A 20568-nucleotide genomic window follows, 5' to 3' on the forward strand; every position below is an offset into this window, starting at 1 on the left:
CATAAAGGTAGACAAAAGATTTTTAACACAATACAAGTAAATTGACTCCAGCAACATATGAAAAGGATAATAGAGCACTACTGAGCAGAGTTCATTCCAGGGGAGTCAAGGACAGTTTGATATCATAAATCAATTTCATTATGTTAGTTAGCAGACTGAATAAAACCATATTCTCATATCAACAGATACAGACATTTAACAAAATTCAGCACCCATTTAGGATTTTTAAAAACTAGAATTAAAGGGAATTTCCTTAACTAGTGAAGGATATATTAAAGAACCCCTATAGCTAACAGTATAAGACACTGAATACTTGCTTCTTAAGTTTTGGACCAAAAAAAGATGCCATCTCTTACTACATACATTCAATATTATAATAGAAATCCCAGGGTAGTGCAATAAGAAAAGAAAAAGAATAAAAGTTACACAGCTTGGAAAGTAAGAAATGAAACTATTTTTATTCATGGATTACATGTCTATGTAGAAACTCTACCATATTATAAAAAACAAATAAACCCTTGGAATTAATAAGGGGGTATACAGCAAGGTTACAGGATACAAGGTTCAGTATACAAAACTCAACTGCTTTCCTTTACATAAGCAAACAAGCAATTGAAATTTAAAAAATTTTAAACACACCATATATAATAGCACCTAAAAAGGAACTACTTAGCTGTAAATCAAAAAAAGATGGGCAGGATCTGTATGTGGAAAACTATAAAACACTGGTAAGATAAATCAAAAGAAGATCTAGATAAATGAAGAGCAAGTCAAAACTCATGCATTAGAAGTTTCATAATTGTTAAGATGTCAGTTCTTCCCAACTTGTTCTACAGAGTTGCTGAAATCCCAATCAGACTCCCAGCAAGCTGTTTTTGGTAACTAATTCTAAAATTTATAGGGAAAAGCAAAAGACAGAGAACAGTTCCACAATGCTGAATCCAGAAGGACAAAGTTGAAGGGCTCACATTACCAAACTTCAAGACATAATAGGAGGAGGACACAAGATGGCAGAGTAGAAGGACTTGAGCTCACCTCCTCTTTTGAAAACACCAAAATCACACCTAACTGCTGAACAACCATGGACAAAAAAGACTGGAACCTACCAAAAAAGATATGCTATATCCAAAAACAAAGGAGCCACAACAAGATGGTAGGAGGGTCGCTTTCACAATATAATCAAATCCCATACCCACCAAATGGGCAACCCACAAAGTGGAAAATAACTATATCACAGAGGTTCTCCCACAGAAGTGAGCGTGAGCCCCACATCAGGCTCTCCAGCCTGGGGGTCTGGCATCAGGAGGAAGAGCCCCCAGAGCATTTGCCTTTGAAGGCCAGTGGGGCTTGAGTGCAGGAGCCACACAGGGTCCACTCTTGGAAAGCGCACACAAGGTTTCACATGCACTGGGACCCAGGGCAAAGCAGTGACTGCACAGGAGCCTGGGCCAGACCTACCTGCTGGTCTTGGAGGGTCTCCTGTGAAGGTGGGGGTCAGCAGTGGTTCACAGTGAGGGCAAGGACACCAGTGGTGGAGGCCCCAGGGAATACTCATCAGCATGAGCTCTCCCAGAGGTTGCCATTTTGGCATTGAGATGGGGACCCACCCAACAGCCTGCAGGCTCCAGTGCTGGGGTGCCGCAGGCCAAACCACCAACAGGGTGGGAACACAAACCCACCCATCAGCAGACAGGCTGCCTGAAGTCGTCCTGAGCCAACAGCTGCCTATCAACACACCACTTGACACAACCCTGTGCACCCAAGGGACAAGACCTGGCTCCACCCACCAATGGGAAGGTGCCAGCCAGTCCCTCCCACCAGGAAGCCTGCACAAGCTCCTGGAACAACCTCACCCACCAGGGGGCAGACAGCAGAACCAAGAAGAATTACAATCCTGCAGCCTGAGGAACAGAGACCACAAACAGAGAAAATTAGACAAAATGAGATGATGGCAGAGAAATATGTTGCAGAAAAAGGAACAAGATAATACCCCAGAAGAACAGCCAAGAGTAAAGATGATCCAGGATCTCGGAAAAAGAATGGAGTCACACAGCAAGAAGGTACAAGAAATGTTTAATAAAGAGAAGCTTCAAAGACCTTCAAAAACAAATCAGAAACAGTTAACAAAATGCACTATGAACATACATACCAATAATTACCTTAATCATAAACGGATTAAATGCTCCAACCAAAAGACAGAGACTGGCTGAATGGATACAAAAATAAGGCCCATATATATACTGTCTCTAAGAGACCCACTTCAGATCTAGGAACACATACAGACTGAAAATGAGGGGATGAAAAAACTTATTCCATGCAAATGGAAATCAGAAGAAAGCTGGAGTAGCAATACTCATATCAGACAAAATAGACTTTAAAACAAAGACTGTTACAAGAGACAAAGAGGGACACTACATAATGATCAAGGGATCAATCCAAGAAGAAGCTATAACAATTATAAATATATATGCACCCAACATAGGAGCACCTCAATACATAAGGCAAATGCCAACAGCCATAAAAGGAGAAATTGACAGTAACACAATAATAGTGGGGGACTTTAACACTCCACTTTCATCAATGGACAGATCATCCAGACAGAAAATCAATAAGGAAACACAGGCCTTAACTGACACATTAGACCAGATGAACTTAAGCATCAGAATACACACTCTTCTCAAGTGCACTTGGAACATTCTCCAGGATAGATCACATGCTGGGCCATAAGGAGAGCCTGGGTAAATTTAAGAAAATTGAAATCATATCAAGCATCTTACCTGATCACAACACTATAAGATTAGAAATCAACTACAAGAAAATAATCGTGAAAAACACAAACACGTGGAGGCTAAACAATATGTTACTAAACAACCAATAGATCACTGGAGAAGTCAAAGAGGAATCAAAAAATACCTAGAGATAAATGACAACAAAAACACGGCGATCCAAAACTTTTGGGACACAGCAAAAGCATTTCTAAGAGGGAAGTTTCTAGCCATACAGTCTTACCTCAGGAAACAAGAAAAATCTCAAATAAACAAACTAACTTTACACTGAAATCAACTAGAGAAAGGACAAGCAAAACCCAATGTTTGTTAGTAAAAAGGAAATCACAAAGATCAGAGAAGAAATAAATGAAGTAAAGACAAAGAAAACAATAGAAAAGATCAATGAAATTAAAAGGTGGTTCATTGAAAAGGTAAACAAAATTGATAAACCTTTAGCCAGACTCATCAGGAAAAAAAGGGACAGGGCTCAAATCAATAAAATTAGAAATGAAAAAGGAAAAGTTACAAAGGACACCACAGAAATACAAAGGATCATAAGAGACTACTATAAGCAAATAAATGTCAATAACATGGACAACCTAGAAGAAATGGACAAATTCTTAGAAAGGTACACTTTTTCAAGACTGAACCAAGAAGAAATTGAAAATGTGAACAGACCAATCAAGTACTGAAATTGAAGCTGTGACTGAAAAACTTCCAACAAACAAAAGTCCAGGACAGATGACTTCACAGGTGAATTCTATCAAACATTTAGAGAAGAGTTAACACCTATCCTTCTGAAACTATTTCAAAAAATTGCAGAGGAACACTCCAAAACTCATTCTATGAGGCCAAAATCACCCTGATACAAAAACCAGACAAAGAACAAAAAAAGAAAAACATAGGCCAATATCACTGATGAATATAGACGCAAAAATCCTCAACAAAATACAAGCAAACTGAATCCAACAATACAGTAAAAGGATCCTACACCATAATCAACTGTGATTCATCCCAGGGATGCAAGAATTTTGCAACATCCGCAAATCAATCAGTGTGATTACACCACATCAATAAATTGAATAAAAACCATATGATCATCTCAATAGATGCAGAAAAAGCTTCTGACAAAATTCAACACCCATTTATGATAAAAAAACCCTCCAGAAAGTAGGCATAGAGGGAACTTACCTCAACATAATAAAGGCCATATATGACAAACCCACAGCTAACATCATTCTCAATGGTGAAAAGCTGAAAGCATTTCCTCTGAGATCAAGCATTTCCTCTGAGGATGTCCACTCTTGCCACTTTTATTTAACACAGTTTTGTAAGTGTCCACTCTTGCCACTTTTATTTAACACAGTTTTGTAAGTCCTAGCCATGGCAATCAGAGAAGAAAAAGAAAGAAAAGGAATCCAAATTGGAGAAGAAGAAGTAAAACTGTCACTGTTTTCAGATGACATGATACTATACATAGAATATCCTAAAGATGCTACCAGAAAAGTCCTAGAGCTCATCAATGGATTTGGTAATGTTGCAGGATACAAAATTAATACACAGAAATCTCGTGCATTCCTATACACAAGATCAGAAAGAGAAATTAAGGAAACAATCCCATTTACCATCACATCAAAAAGAATACAATACTTAGGAATAAACCACCTAAGGAGGCAAAAGACCTGTATTAAGAAAACTATAAGATGCTGATGAAAGAAATCAAAGATGACACAAACAGATCGAGAACTATACCATGTTCTTGGATTGGATGAATCAGTATGGTTAAAATCAGGGCACTATCTAAAGCAATCTACAGATTCAATGCAATGCCTTTCCAATTACAAAGAACTAGAACAGAAAATTTTTAATTTGTTTGGAGACACAAAAGACCCTGCATAGCCAAAGCAATCTTGTGAAAGAAGGACAGAGCTGGAGGAATCAGGATCCCTGACTTCAGACTATACTAGAAAGGTACAGTAATCAAGACAGTATGGTACTGGCACAAAAACAGAAATATAGATCAATGGAACAGGATAGAAAGCCCAGAATAAACCCACGCACCTATGGTCAATTAATCTACGACAAAGAAGCAAGAATATACAATAGAGGAAAGACAGCCTCTTTAATAAGTGGTGCTGGGAAAACTAGACAGCTGCATGTAAAAGAATGAAATTAAGAACATTGTTTAACACCATAGACAAAATTAAACTCGAAATCGATTTAAGACCTAAATGTAAGACCAGATACTATAAAACTCCTAGAGGAAAACATAGGCAGAACACTCTTTGACATAAATCACAGCAATATCTTTTTTGATCCGTCTCCTAGAGTAATGGAAATAAAAACAAAAATAAACAAATGGGACCTAATGAAACTTAAAAGCACAGCAATGGAAACCATAAACAAAATGAAAAGACAACCTACAGAATGGGAGAAAATACTTGCAAACGAAGTGACCGACTAGGGTTTAATCCCCCAAATATACAAACAGCTCATGCAGCTCAATATCAAAAAACAACCCAATCAAAAAATGCACACAAGATCTAAATAGACATTTCTCCAAAAAAAAAAAAACCAAAAACATACAGATGGCCAAAAGGCACATGAGAAGATGCTCAACAGTGCTAATTATTAGAGAAATGCAAATCAAAACTACAATGAAGTACCACCTCACACCAGTCAGAATGGCCATCCTCAAAATGTCTACAAATAATAAATGCTGGAGAGGGTGTGGAGAAAAAGGAACTCTCCTACACTGTTACTGGGAATGTAAATTGGTTTAGCCACTATGGAGAACAGTATGTGTTTCCTTAGAAAAGTAAAAATAGCATTACTATATATTCTGCAACTCCAATCCTGGACATATATCTGGAAAAGACGAAAACTCTAATTCAAAAAGATACATGCACCCCAACGTTCCTAGCAGCACTACGTACAATAGCCAAGACATGGAAACAACCTAGATGTCCATCAACAGATGAATGGATAAAGAGGATGTGGTATATATATGTGTGTGTGTGTATGTATATACATATATATACACATATATATGTATATATATATATACACATACACACCCATACATACAACAGAATATTACTTGGCTATAAAAAAGAATGAAATAATGCCAGTTGCAACAACATGGATGGACGTAGAGATTATCATAGTAAGTGAAGTAAGTCAGAGGAAGATAAATTTCATATGACATCACTTAGAGGTGGAATCTATAAATTGATACAAATGAACTTATTTATAAAACAGAAACAGACTCACAGACTTAGAAAACAAATTTATGGTTACCAATGGGGAACAGTTGGGGGAAGGATAAATTAGGAGGTAGGGATTAACATATACATACTACTATATATAAAATAGATAATCAACAAGGACCTTCTTGCATAGCACAGGGAACTCTGCTCAATATTCTGTAATACCCTATATGGGAAAAGAATCTGAAACTAACACAACATTGTAAATCATATACACTCACATAAAATTTTAAAAAAAGCAAAAAAAACATATCTGATAAAGGACTTGTATTCAGAAAAAAGCACTCTTACAATGGATTATTAAGAAAAAATACTTTGTTAAAAGGGCAAACCGTTTGATCAGATAATTCACCAAAGAGTATATATGACTAAGTGAGGAATGAAAAGATGCTAAACATCTCTACAGAATTGAAATGAAAATTAAAACCAGATGAAAAACTATTACACATCCAATAGAATGTCTAAAATAAAAAGACCACCAATCTCAGTCTCAGCGAGGATGTGAAGTAGCTAGACCTCTCAGACATTGCTGGTGTGAATACAAAGTTATATAGCCACTTAAAACATCTTGGCAGTTTCTAAGTATTTACACTTACCTTTACCGCTGGTCCAGCATTCCCACTTCTGAGTACTTATTCTAAGGAAATGAAAACATAGGTCTGTTGAAAGATCTGTACTCAAATGTTCATATGGGCTTCAGTCTTCGTAGCTAAAAACGGAAAATAAACCAAAAGTATATTAATTGGTGAATTAATAAACATATTGTGGCATATCCATTCAATGAATACTACTCAGCAGTATGAAAGTACAAACTATTGAAATAATCAACATGATGAATCTCAAAAGCATCATGCTAATAAAAGAAGCCTGACACAAAAGACCATCTTATATGATTCCATTGGATTAAAATTCTAGTAAAGGCAAAACTACAGAAATAGGAAGCATCAGTGGTTGCCTATGGCTGTCACAGGAAGGTGCTGACTGCAAAGGGGCAGGAGGAAACTTGTGGGGGTGATGGAATTATCCTGTATCTTGACTGTTGTTATTAAACGACTGTACATGTTTGCCAAACTCATAAAGTTGTACATTTAAAATTCGTGATTTTTTTTTTTTTTTTCTATGTCAAGTTCACCTCAACAAAGCTGATAAAAAAGAAAGGCTCAGGAATGACAGAGAAAATAAAGAACTATTTTTCTTTGGGAATTAAGAGCTGAGGATAATATAGTAAGCCAGTTGGAATACTTTCATTCCGTCGGATTCAGAAGTGACTACTAGAAAACTCTCTTAGTTCCACTGGTTTGTTTCCTTGTCCTTAAGGTTAAAGATCAATTTTTCCTTTATTGGCCAAGAACCTTTAAAATTTCAGTTTTGATAAGAAAAGGGTAAAGAAATGCCAGTATTCTCTTTTCCTCATTTCTGTGGGGAGACAGTATGGGGGAGGGGGAGTTTGTGATTGGGCTGGTAAAGTCCTCCCCCTCGCCCCACGAACTCCAAGACTGATTGTCCTGCCCCACCATAAGACTGGGATCAGACATGAACCTACAGAAGGAAGGACATTGTGAATCTTTTCCTTACTTGCCTTAACAGCTGCTTAGGCCTAAAAACTGTCTAGCTCTAAAAGATCTGTAGCACAACAGGAAGTGTGGACTCAAGATAATTCTACCTACAGTGAAAAAAGCCCAGAGGCGAAGGTAATCATTTTCAGCTATTCTTGTTAGCTTGCTACACACGTATCAATGGCTTCATTACCAAACACGGTCACACAGAAGTATTTAAAAGTTTACTTCTATTTGGAACATCTTTATTCCATCCTTTTATGGATTTTTCATCTTCCCTAACTGTCATCTTCAGCGTTTGCAGCCCTTCTCAAGAGAGAGGAAGAAAAATACGTTGTGTGTATAATATATGCTGATTCAACCCTGTTGCTATCACCGCGCACAGGAGAGATGGGGAGTCATAAGTTATGAGTTATCCCCTCACTCCCTCATTCACAGAGATAAGAACATAGAAATGCCATCCCAGCATTTAGGCAAGATATACACACCAGGAATGGCGGAGAACAATAAATTGTCCCAGCAACTCCAATACTCTTTCCACAATAAAATGGTAGGATGGAGGGAAGCAATGGAAGCCTTTGGAATAAAATCACTGTGCCACCACATTCAATCTTTATTTGGATAAAAATTCTCCCTGTATTTTCAGTGTTCCAGCGGCTACAGGGATCAGAGAGCCTCTAACCACACCTATCTGTACATGGAATGGGTAGATTCAAGGAGATGGTTCTCTGGTTCAAGAGCTAGATTTGTTTGTGGGGTTTAGGGGACCATGAGACACTGCAAACTCTGTGAGCAATGACCCTAAAAAAGAGCTTCGACTTTGTAACCTTGAACCCGTTCTTCACCATACTCAGTACAAATGTGCATCCCACCGCACTACCCATGTTAATTTCTATGCACAATGGCCTATTCCTGGATTTGGGGCTTCAAGATCCTCATTTAAGTGTTTTCCCATATTGTAACTTTGTATATTTGGAGCTCTGAAAATCATAACAACAATCAATTCTGGTCTTTGCATGAGATAATCACTGTCCTACCAAAGTTCACCCCCCAGATTGCAATTCTACAGGAATTTGTGAAGCTGCGGTATTAAAATCCCGTAAGATATATGTAGAGTAACCCCATGATATTTACAGTTCCATATATTTTTCTCCCCAGCAACATGTAGCTCTTTAAAGAATGTACTTAAAAATAGTAAACATATTTCAAACTTTCTTACATGTCCAAGTCCTGTCATACATTCTCCTTGCAAAGCAGCATGAGAACTTGGAAGAAAAATATTAAAAGACCATTCCAGAAAGGTTTTACATGTGGACTCTTGTTTGTGGCAAACTCATCTTTCATCCTTAGTGAGACCATTAGAACTGCACGGGAACCTTAAAGACTGTTAAGATGATTAAGAGCTACATTTAATAGTTGTTCCGGTAGCATCTTGACAAACATTTTAATTTTATATCTCTCAAGAAAGCCCATAAAACAGCATGACCTAAAATTTTTTAACAAATATATTAATAAAAATTTAAACAGGCATGTATTACTTATGCTATTTTGAGTTAATTACATAACAATATTGCCTTAGTATACACCTTAATTAGATTAAATATTGATCAGTGCACTTTCCCACTTGCCACTGATATTTCATTAACACATAATAACTGTCTTGTTATATCTAGATGTAACTTTAAATTAATTAAAGGGTCTGGCTGGAAATGAAAAGTTACAGAAAGATGTACAAAGCTAGCCCTTTTATACGTAAACAGGATTGGAAACCCCAGCCTATGAATTCAAGCAGGGAAGAAAAATTAAACTCTACCTATTTTAAGGATTTAAAGTAATTAGATCTATGAACACTGATCCACAATTTTTTTTTTCCATAGGGTTTCAGAAGTCATATCAGTTAGAATAACTCTGTATTAAGGAAGAGGTTATGAAATATTACAATTATTCCTGAGGATTATGGTCTTTGTTTATTTCAGCAAAAGAACCTAGATTTTAAACAGCATCGAAGATTTCTTAGCATGTGATTTAAGGCTGTTTATTTTCATGCTGATGAGCTGAGAGCTGTTTCAATGGGGAGATGCTGTAATTTTCCCATGATCTGGAAAATAATTCATGGCACTTTTTAATGTTGTCATTAACTGTCACGTCTCTTGAGTTAAATATGAGCCCTGTCATTTGGAAGTCAGAAAGCAGCTCCTAAATTTCTCAATTTCATTAGCAATTGATTCAAATCATTTCTCGAAAATAGTCTGAATTGACATATGAATTGTAGTGGTTCCTCAGCTTGGTGATTAATTAATCAAGCCATCAGGTTCACATTAAACTATTTATCAATCTTACGATTTCCTGCTTTTCAGAAAAAATTAAACAGCACTCTAATGATATTTTATGAGTTTTGAGAAAAATTAAAATGGGACCAAAAAAATAATCTGTCCTTCCTAATTCATGAAGCTCCATGATGTCAATTTCTGTAAGGCAAGACACTAAAAGGAGGAGATGGGGCTGGAATCTCTACCCCAGGGAAGGCAGGGTCATTTCTATAGGTCTCAGTTTCTTCACATGTAAAATAAGAAAATTGAACTAAATAATCTCTCACTTTCAAAATTATGTTTGTCTGTGAATCAAAGTGTAATATGATAGTTATGGTTACTTTTAATTTTACTATTTTGGTGTGTGCCATTGTCCTTACATTAAAAACAAACAACCTAGGGTTACTGATAGAGCCTTAAAGACTCCACATTAAAATGATAATTGATGTTCTTGGATCAGCTAGGGACACTGTTCTGCAATTTGCATTTAAAATACAATTTTCTCCTCAAGGCCACGTTAGTCTGCGTTTTTTCTAATGGGCTATTATAACAAGGGACCACAGTCAGTTGCTTTGGCCCAGAATGACAGTATCAACTTTTCCAAGATTGGGCCACACCAAAAGCTGTTGGCTGAGAAAACTGCTGGCAAAACATCATGTGTTTGCCGATTTAATTTCATTCAAACTTTGCTGAGTTCAATTAATAGCTAGTTCTTTTCATAATAATCCACCAGCCAACTGAATTCAGCCCCCTTTCTTTCAAATTTGCTGTGTGTATAACTACAAAACTAATGAATGTCTCATTCTACACAAATCCCTCCGGCATTATTTATAGAAAACTGAAGATTATCTCTTAAAGCTAACTGCGTTTTAAGTGTTGGGCTGCCTCTGGTGTCCTAGGACAGAGACTTCAAGCCACACAGGAAGAACCCTCTGTGTGCAAGGCAGTTTGAGTGGACTTCCATTCCCTGCCTGCAGTGCTGGGACAAAGGCCAGAGGAGCAGTGTCTAAAACGACACAGGAGAAAACTGTAATTCGAAAAGATACATGCACCCCAATGACCTTTGCAGCTCTATTTACAATAGCCAAGACATGGAAGCAACCTAAATATCCATCGACAGAAACAAATGGGACTTAATGAAACTTAAAAGCTCTTGCACAGCAAAGGAAACCATTGCTAAAACAAAAAGACAATCTATGGGATGGGAGAAAATATTTGCATACGATGTGACCAACAAGGGATTAATTTCCAAAATATACAAACAGCTCATACAGCTCAATATCAAAAAAACAAATAACCCAATCAAAAAAATGGGCAGAAGATCTAAATAGACATTTCTCCAAAGAAGACATACAGAAGGCCCACAGACACATGAAAAAATGCTCAGCATCGCTAATTATTAGAGAAATGCAAATCAAAACTATAATGAGGTATCACCAGTCAGAATCATCCAAGTCTACAAATAATACGTGCTGGGGAGGGTGTGGAGAAAAGGGAACCCTCCTACACTGTTGGTGGGAATGTAAATTGGTTTAGCCACCATGGAGAACAGTATGTGTTTCCTTAAAAAACTAAAAATAGCATTACCATATGTTCTGCAATTCCAATCTGGAAAAGAGGAAAACTCTAATTCAAAAAGATACGTGCACCCCAACGTTCCTAGCAGCACTATTTACAATAGCCAAGACGTGGAAGCAACCTAAACGTCCACTGACAGATGAATGGATAAAGAAGATGTGGTACATATATACAATGGAATATTACTCAGCCATAAAAATGAAAGAAATAATGCCATTTGCAGCAACATGGATGAACCTAGAGATTATCATACTAATTGAAGTGAGCCAGACAAAGACAAATCTCATATGATATCACTTATATGTGAAATCTAAAAAAATGATGCAAATGAACTTATTTACAAAGCAGAAATAGACTCATAGACATAGAAAACAAACTTATGGTTACCAAAGGGGGAAAGGGGCATGGGGAGGGATAAATTAGGAGTTTGGGATTAGCATATATACACACTACTATGTATAAAATAATCAACAAGGACCTACTGTATAGCCCAGGGTAATATACTCAATATCTTGTAATAACCTGTAAGGGAAAAGAACTTGAAAAAGAATATCTATCTATCTATCTATCTATCTATCTATCTATCTACATAACTGAATCACTTTGCTGTACACCTGAAACTAACACAACATTGTATATCAACTATACATCAATAAAATAAATAAATAAAATGACACAGGCAGTTTTCATGGCTCATCTCTCAGCCACTCGCTTCTCAGGAGGGTCAGGGGGATTCGTAGAAATGAAATGTCTTTTTCCTCCATTTCTTCTCATTCTCAGGGCCAGATGTGGCTGGTTCCCCCTGCACAGCATCAACTACAGAGAAGTGGCCTTGGACTGAGGGAGGAACACAGAGAAGCCACCCCAGGAGGGGTCTTCCTGGAGGCTGGGTGAAGTGACTTTTCTCTTCAAAAGCAGGGAAATGCCTAGCATCCTGGGGAAATTTGGGGTCTCAGCTTGGACCACAGTGGCGCTGGGAATCCCCTACCTCTACCCCTGCCACAGACACACATGCATTTTATGGATAAGGAGAGCAAGAGCCAGAAAAATAAGTAACTTGCCCAAGAATGAAACTTTTTGGAAAGCTATGTCCTATAGGGGAATGGGATGGAAATGGAAAAGCAGAAAGGCTATTTGACACACAAACCCACAAAGGATCTCATGTTAAGACGTTACCTCCATACTAAGTGAAGTAAGTCAGATAGAGAAAGACATATCATATGATGTCACTTATATGTGGGATCTAGAAAAAAAAAATGATACAAATTAACTTACTTACAAAACAGAAACAGACTCACAGACACAGAAAACAAACTTACGGTTTGTAACTTACGGTTACCAAAGGGGAAAGCAGCGAAGGGATACATTAGGAATTTGGGATTAACAGATATACGCTACTATATATAAAACAGATAAACAACAAGGAATGGCACAGGAAGCTATATTCAGTATCTTGTAATAACCTATAATGGAAAAGAATCTGAAAAAGAAAATATGTATGCTGAGTCCCTTCGCTCACCTGAAACATTGTAAATCAACTACACTTCAATAAAAATAAACTTTAAAAAAGAGACTTTATCTCCAAACGAGGTTGTTCACACAATTGCTAAGATGCGTGACAGAACTGGGGAAAAAATAAAGTTCATCACACAACCCAAAACTTGTGTTCCATTGTGGAAAAATACTGTCTATAACCCCTATTTTATCAATTCTGTGATTATCTTATGTGTAGCACAACTATATTGCATTTTGTTAAGTTAAAGAGTTCATTTGTTCAGCATATTTAAAAGTATAATAAAATATTTTAAAATATAACTGTTTCAATTTCACTCCTTACCCGCCCACCCCACCAGTATACCAGAAGCCCCAAGAAAATGGAGAAGCCTAGGTCTCTTTGGACCTCACATTTGTACTGGGTATCCTTCATTTTAGTCTACACAATGCCAGAGTCCCACCCCGTGGGAAGACAAAGCCATGTATAAAAGGAAAATAACATATGGGAAAGGACGTCACAGGTACCAAATGAACCACCCAAGCCCTATGACAGCCTTGGTCCATTGCCAAAAGACACCTTCAATTATATTAATTAAGAGAAGGAAAAATCCCTCACCTCTAGAGCATATCCTACTCCTGCTATTTTGTTATAATGCACTTGTAATGCCTAACTATCCCGAGCCCTTTCTGGAATATGCCATGCTTTCAGACTCCTGGGCTAGCACCATGAGGATGGAAAGGAATCGCATTTGCAAATGTCAGCCTACCTCATCCATCTCCCCTCATTCAAACAATACGCATTTGAGGTTCAGCAATTGTAGTTATATATTTTTCCTTAATGTTTTTGTAAGGTAATGGTTCTCTTATCTGAAATTCATCAGCCTGCTATAAATTTAAAGTCCATTACTGCCAATAGAGAAAAGCTAAGCACCAAACCACTTTCAATAAATTTGCACTTATGCAATTGAACTGATACGGCCTCAGAGGAAAAGGTGAAACTCATCTTGAGATATTTAAGTTAGTCTGAGTCACTGCTTCGTCTGGTGTTAAATTGGATCCATCGAGAAATGTAGGGCAGTACTCATCAGCCCTGAGTTGTAAGAAGAGATTTTAGGCTGAAAAAAATTCTGTCTCCAGCATTCATTATTAGGCGGTGTAATTCTAAGAAACCGCTGGCTGGCTCTGTTATTTGACACAACTAAATGCTACAAATGCAAACCCTGATGGATGAATATTTTTATGAACAGCATTAATCAGGCTTGGGCAAGCCCAAGGCGTAGAGATTTGTCATGTCCAGTCGTGAAGCTGCAAGTGAGAATGTCTATACACTCAAAGCCAAGAGGGCAATTACAAACATTTGCACAAGGCTTCAGGATTTACAGATAATACCGCTTTTACTTTATACACCCACCTGGATAAAACAATCGTTAGTTACCATCTTCTGTTCCTGATGAGGGAACTGAGGCCCAGATATGTGAAATAACCACCTTTACCAGGTGTGTAAAAGCAGTGACTTGATATCACGTCCTCCTGGCTCTGTGTTTTTGGCAGTGGAAGATCAAGAACACACCCAATTCATGCTCATGACACATGAAAGCATCACCGTCACCATGGCAGACCACAGGGAATGATCAGTGTGAATTGTTAAGTTGTCAGTGATGCATTGCAAACAGTTTCCCTGGAGAAGTAACAAGTTCCTGACCACAGTATTGTATGCAAATAAATAAACAAATGCTAAAACAAAACAAAAAACAAACAAACAAAAAACCCCAAAACCAAAATCACACCCAATTTAGCAGCCTCAAAAGGCTGCCAGGATCTCTTGGTGAAGAAGGACATCTGGATCAGGAGCCAAAAGGATAAAATGTACTCTGTGGGTACAAAGAGTCACTGCTGCATCTCCCTTGGAGGGTCAGCCTCCAGAGGTTGACCACCTGAAGCAGTTCAGCTTGGGGAGAGGGGTCTGCTGGCCAATTAGAGTTGATGGTTTTACAGGCAGAAGACAACATGACCAGGCAAGAGCTCCCAGGCTATTAGAGACTGAGGATTTAGAAATTTAAGATAAGTTCTATTTATGGTTGGAAAAAAACACCTCTCTGTGGACTTGAGCATGGGAAGTTTAGCTCCCAGGACATAATGAGCACGCTACAAGTTGTAGGGGCTTAGCTGTCAGACATCCACACACACAACCTCAACCCTCCTCAAGCCCTTCTCCCATCCCCACCCTCAGGGCCCATTCTGAGGCCAGAACTGGCATCACATACCAGTTGCAAGAACTGAACAGCATTTGCACTTAATTGGACGATATACATTATTCATGAGCCTTGAGTCTGTGATGATTTTGGCATTCATTAGGGGGGAAAATGGGGCATTAGTTTTCTTGGTACAAAACAGTCCGTATTAAACTTCATTTGCCATCCACTTTTCAATGTGAGGAATTAGAAATGCTTTTAAGCAAAGTTAGGAACTATGAAATAGCTAGAGAACAAGCAGCAGCAACTTCTAAAGATGGCGAACAAAGGGGTAAAAGCTGGGATTTCCCGATGTCTCAGTACTCACAGCTCTAAGCTCTGAGTATAGGACAGGGAGAGTCAGCCTAAAATTCAAGGAGGGGAATAAAAATTGCAATGATAGTAACGATAAATGTTTGTATGTATATACATAGACTTACGTACATATATACCATATATATTATATACAAAAATCTATATTTTATATTTGCATATATATAGGTATATATATATATACACACACACACACACACACACACACGTACACATATATATTCAAAATTTATTTCAAAGCAGTGGATGAGTTATGCAGTTTTTGCCCTACCTCTATTTTTCCAAAATTAAAGGCATCATCTTCTGCGGGATAAATGAGGCCTAGTTTAGGGTTGTATCATGCCCTTTTTCATTCCATTTGGAATAAAAACTTCAAAACCTATCAGGAGCTTTTGTAGACTGAGGTTGAATCTGCCTAGTTTCCTTTGTCACAAGTGTATCTAGAGCCTCAGAACTGGGATCAACTAAGTCAATCACTTTAGTTTGCAAATGAAGAAACTGAGGCACAATGAGGGGTCCCGGAGCTCTAGTGCTCAGGGGATAAGAAGTGAAGAAAATCGGACTTTCTTGGCAACTTTCATGCACCCCCTGCCCCACGTGGTCACAGCTCCCTGGGAAAGCCGTTTAGTCAGAGGCTTTCAAGTCAAACAAATCTGGTGCAAACACTACAGGATCGTGGGCAAGGCTCTTCATCTCATGAAGCTTCCATTCTTCAATTATAAAAGAAGATACATTTTGGAGGTTTGTTAGAAGGTTAGAAGAGATAACTACAGCTAAAGCCCTTAGGACAATGCCTAGTGTACACTAAACCTCCGTAAAGATTCACTGCGATTGTCCTATTTCCTTTATTATAAAGTCTGAACACGCAGCTCACCTGCACAATCTAGCTACTGCTTGCTAGCTGTCCCACATGGGTGACATTTGTCTAATTTTCCCAGTTAGACGGGGAGTTCCTTAGATCAGAGTCGTCTTGTAGTCCCACTTAGTATTCTCCATGCCTGGCCTTAATTCAGCTAGTGGGCGCTCAATAATGATAAGAATTGTGTTTTACATGGTGGGACAGTTTGTAACATGGAGTCCTCTCACGCATCCCTATGATGATGCACCTGCCAACAGAAATTGGTGCTGATTGTGCTTTAATACTGCAGAAAAATCCCATGTACGAGACTGCTGACAAGCAAAGTTCCCCTCTTTGTCTCAGTTATTGCTCACAAGGGCCCAGGCAGGCAGATACCACCCCCCCCCATTAAATAGAGGAAGACAGTGAGTTTTGGGGGAAAAGGAGTTATATGCCTGAAGTCCAGCAACAAAGGGATGGGCCTGGAAAATAATCTCAGGGTTCCCACCCTACATCCAGCACGGATTCCACTCGATACCCCTTGTCTTGGGGTAGACTCACTGTCTATTGCTGTGGGTTCAACACAAAGCGAGGTCCCTGTTTAAGGATGGTGCTTTCAGAAGAGTAGGATAAGTAGGTTGGCTCATTTCTGGAAGTATTTTATTTGAGAAGTCTCCAAAGCCTGAGTAAAGGGACTGCCCGTCACTGAGGTCTGAACCATAGCTCCAAGGGGCTCATCACAAAAGCGAAATTTCTTGGAAGTTTCCCGTTAAAATTCATGTCCATTTGCGTCAAACCCACATTAAAATGTGTGTTTCTTTTAATATACATTTCCTCCTTCAATCTAAAGGAAAACAGGTATTCCAAGAAAATGCACCATTTTTTCTTACAGTTCAGGCCACCCCTGGCCCACAGCTGTACACTGAGATTCAAAAGAATGCTTGAGGGCTATCTCTAGAGTAATCCCCAAATCTCAGCTCCAGCCCACATGTGTGATGATGACCCCACAGCCTACGATCATCGGGGCACAGCTAATGGTCCTCAGCGAGGGTGAGGGTGTGCCTGCAGACAGCAACTGGGCTGACCCTCTGTCAATTTTTCTTAAGGAGCCACTGAGGATGCCCGCTTTCCCACAAAAGCCCTAGGAGCAGCCAAACTCATTTCTCTTCTGTCCATGTGTATTAATTCCTGTTTCTGTAATGAGATACAGAAGAGAAAAAAGGGGAAGAGGACTGATGTAGAATCAGATTGGGCCTGATGAGTTATGGAGCCTGCCTTCTCATCAGTGATGTAAAACAGCCCGGGCTCTATTTACTGCTGCTGTCAGCAGGATCGATAAATAACATTTTCAGTGACATGAAGAGGGAACGCGTGAGCTCAATGAAATGAAGGGGAGCCAGAGGTAGACGCAGACAATGGCCTTTTTCTCTCCCTGCCCTGGCAGGAGTCACCTGTTTGGCTGGGAGAGACAAGGGGGTATAAATTCGGTCTGGCTTTTAAAAAGGGAAGAGGACGCATCCCCAGGAGGAAGAGAGGGCTCCTCTGCTGAGAGGGGAGGTGAGGGAGGGCATGGTCCATTGTCACCATCACTTCCCTCCTGTATCGAGCCACACCCTGTCTGAGCTGATAAGCCACCATCAGCTGGCCTGGGTGGGCAAAGCCCCATCTTCTTGGCCACTTCAGAGGGAGGTGGTGTTTGACTTATTGTTTATACTTGAGAAAGAGTACAGCGCTAAGGTGGAACCCAGAGGAGATTCGTTTGACTGCCAGAGGGCTGAGAGGATGCTGACCATTAAGAAAGGCCTCCGTGGTTAGAGAGGTGAGGTGGGGTGACCCACAGTACAGCAGAATTCCAGTTCCCTCCAGCAAGAGTTTGGAAGTCAAGAATTGACATGATCACAGAATTTCCACTTCGAAGGAATCTCCGAGGTAATCTTGTCCAACCTCCCACTAAATATCAGAATCCTCTGCTCAGTACTCGTGAGGGGCAGACCCAGCCTCTGAACACAGGGGGACCACGGACTCTTTCCATTATAGGCGCCCTGCAAGCTGCAGGGGTGGTTGAAGCATCCGATGCAAGGCAGCAGCCACAGCAACCTGCAGTCTGTCTGCTTTGCAAGGCAGGTGAGACTGGCATTCTGCTGGCGGGCTGGGATACCAGGTGTACCCAAGTGCCCCCCGCACAGCCCCTCCTGCCTTTGCTTTGGGGACAATTTGCAACAAGATGCTCTCAGCTGAAAGCATAGTAAAGAAGCTCAGTTTCAGGTACAGTGGAAAAATAACTTTGGGGACTTCATTTGCATTAATGTTTCTTTCCCCTGGAACCTTCCTAGCATGTTCATTTGGGCTAAAAACCATGCGCTGTTAAGAGTCATTTATAATATCTCAGACTCTTTGTGGCGTTTAAGAGTTTTGGCAGAAACCAGTGTGATAGATCCAGAAGCATCTGGGGGAGAGAGAGGAAGAGAAAGGAGGAAGTCATTAGTGTGGGAGAAGAAGAAGGGTGGGCAGAGAGAGGAGAGAGACAGATAGAAAGCAAGAAAGAAAAAGGGGAAACAGGGAAAAAGGAAATAGAAGGACAAAGAGAAAAAAAGAAGAAGGGGGCTGAGCAAAAGGAGAGGTGTGAAGGGAGTAGTGAGAGACTCTTCAGCAAATCCTATTCTCCTCAACTCTGCTACAAATTTATAAACACTGTTAATTGGATGGAAGACGACATCACCAAACAAAGCTCTTCTCCAGACACTGTGTTGAAAAGTGCCAAGACATAGAATCAGAAGATTATATATATAATCATAAGTCAAGCTCTCCCTTGACTTATGATGGGGTTATGTCCCGATAAGTTCATCGTGAGTTGAGTACATCATAAATGGAAATGCATTTAGTTCCTCTAACCTACCAAACACCACAGCTTAGCCTAGCCCACCCTAAACATGCTCAGAACACTTACATTAGCCGACAGTTGGGCAACGTCATCTAACACAAAGCCTATTTTATAATCAAGTGTTGAATCGCTCGTGTAATTTATTGAATACTGCAATGAAAATGAAAAACAGCATGGCTGCCTGGGTACTGAGTAGTTGTATGTTGGTTGTCAGTCAGGGTTGACCGTGAGCCATGGCTGCCGCTCCCAGCATCATGAGACAGTCTTGCAACGCATATCACTTGCCCAGGAAAAGATTAAAATGAAAAATTCAAAGTACAGTTTCTACTGAATGTACATTGCTTTCACGTCATCGTAACACTGCAAAATCATAAGTTGAACCATCGGAAGTCACAGACTGTCTATATGTATATTCCAGACTCTAATCCCAAGTATTCTTTGGGGAAATCCAATGAAATCCTTCTGGCTACTGGAATATGTCATACTTAAAGTCCTTTTTAATACTCATAATAGTGGGTGCTTACTAGATGCCATGCATTGTTCAAAGTACTTATCAGTATTAATGCATCGAATCCACATGCCGGGCCTACAAAATTGGGGCCATTACCGTGCTTATTTTGCCAGCAAGCATAGAGACTGAGTAACTGTCTAGGGTCACAGAACCAGGAATGCAGGAGCCAGGATTTGCTCCGAGGCAATGTGGCTACACAGCGTAGGCATTGGACCACCTTATGATTCTGCCTCCCAATCACTTTTGTATCATTCATTCATTCAAGAGACACTTACTGAGCTCCCCATCAGCCAGGCTCGGAACCTCCCCCAGCAACAACACCTGGGCACAAAGGACACAAGCAAGAACAGGTGCAATCTCGGCTCAAAAGGACAATGGGTCTGATGAATAAGACCTCACGATGAAAGGTAACTGCATGGTCATTTGTCTCCATGCTCTCAAAAAGATAAGCAAGATAGGCTCACAGGAATTTGCATTTCTAATAAGCTCTCACACGATGTCAGTGTTGCTGGCCTGGGAATCACACTTTGAGAACTACTGGGCTAGAGATAGTATTGTATGCAGAGAGAACAGAAGCTGAGACCTAGACCTAGACTATCACTGAGAGGTTTCCAGGTGAAGATGCAGGAGGAGAGAATGTCCACAAATCTGGAGGCAATAGGCAGATGCCACTTGGGGAAATGGAAGTGTTGGCTGGAACCGGAAATGTATAGCTGGTGAGGGAAAGGAGGTGACGCTGAAGAGGCAGCTCGGGGCCAGGTAAACGTAACAGAGCTGTCACCCAGTCCAGGAGAGGCTCA

The 20568-nt window shown here is 39.6% G+C and overlaps 1 protein-coding gene and 1 long non-coding RNA gene across 3 annotated transcripts in view; one reads left to right on the top strand and one right to left on the bottom strand.

The window, feature by feature from the left end:
* The window catches only part of LOC309643208 (uncharacterized protein), a 100623-nt gene extending 80059 nt beyond the window's left edge, over positions 1 to 20564 (top strand). For both annotated transcript variants that reach the window (XR_014253618.1, XM_082425791.1), the window contains one exon: positions 12261 to 20564. Coding sequence is in view for 1 of the 2 variants with exons in the window: in XM_082425791.1 (XP_082281917.1) it covers positions 12261 to 12321 (61 nt within the window). In the remaining variant the exon portion in view is untranslated. The remainder of the gene's footprint in view (positions 1 to 12260) is intronic.
* Positions 4118 to 20568, bottom strand: part of LOC309643219 — a 71167-nt gene continuing 54716 nt past the window's right edge. The window contains exon 3 of the long non-coding RNA XR_014253629.1: positions 4118 to 6746. This is a non-coding gene — a long non-coding RNA (uncharacterized lncRNA). The remainder of the gene's footprint in view (positions 6747 to 20568) is intronic.

Source organism: Balaenoptera physalus, assembly GCF_965194825.1.
Source record: "Balaenoptera physalus genome assembly, chromosome: 14".
In the NCBI taxonomy this organism is placed as follows: domain Eukaryota; kingdom Metazoa; phylum Chordata; class Mammalia; order Artiodactyla; family Balaenopteridae; genus Balaenoptera; species Balaenoptera physalus.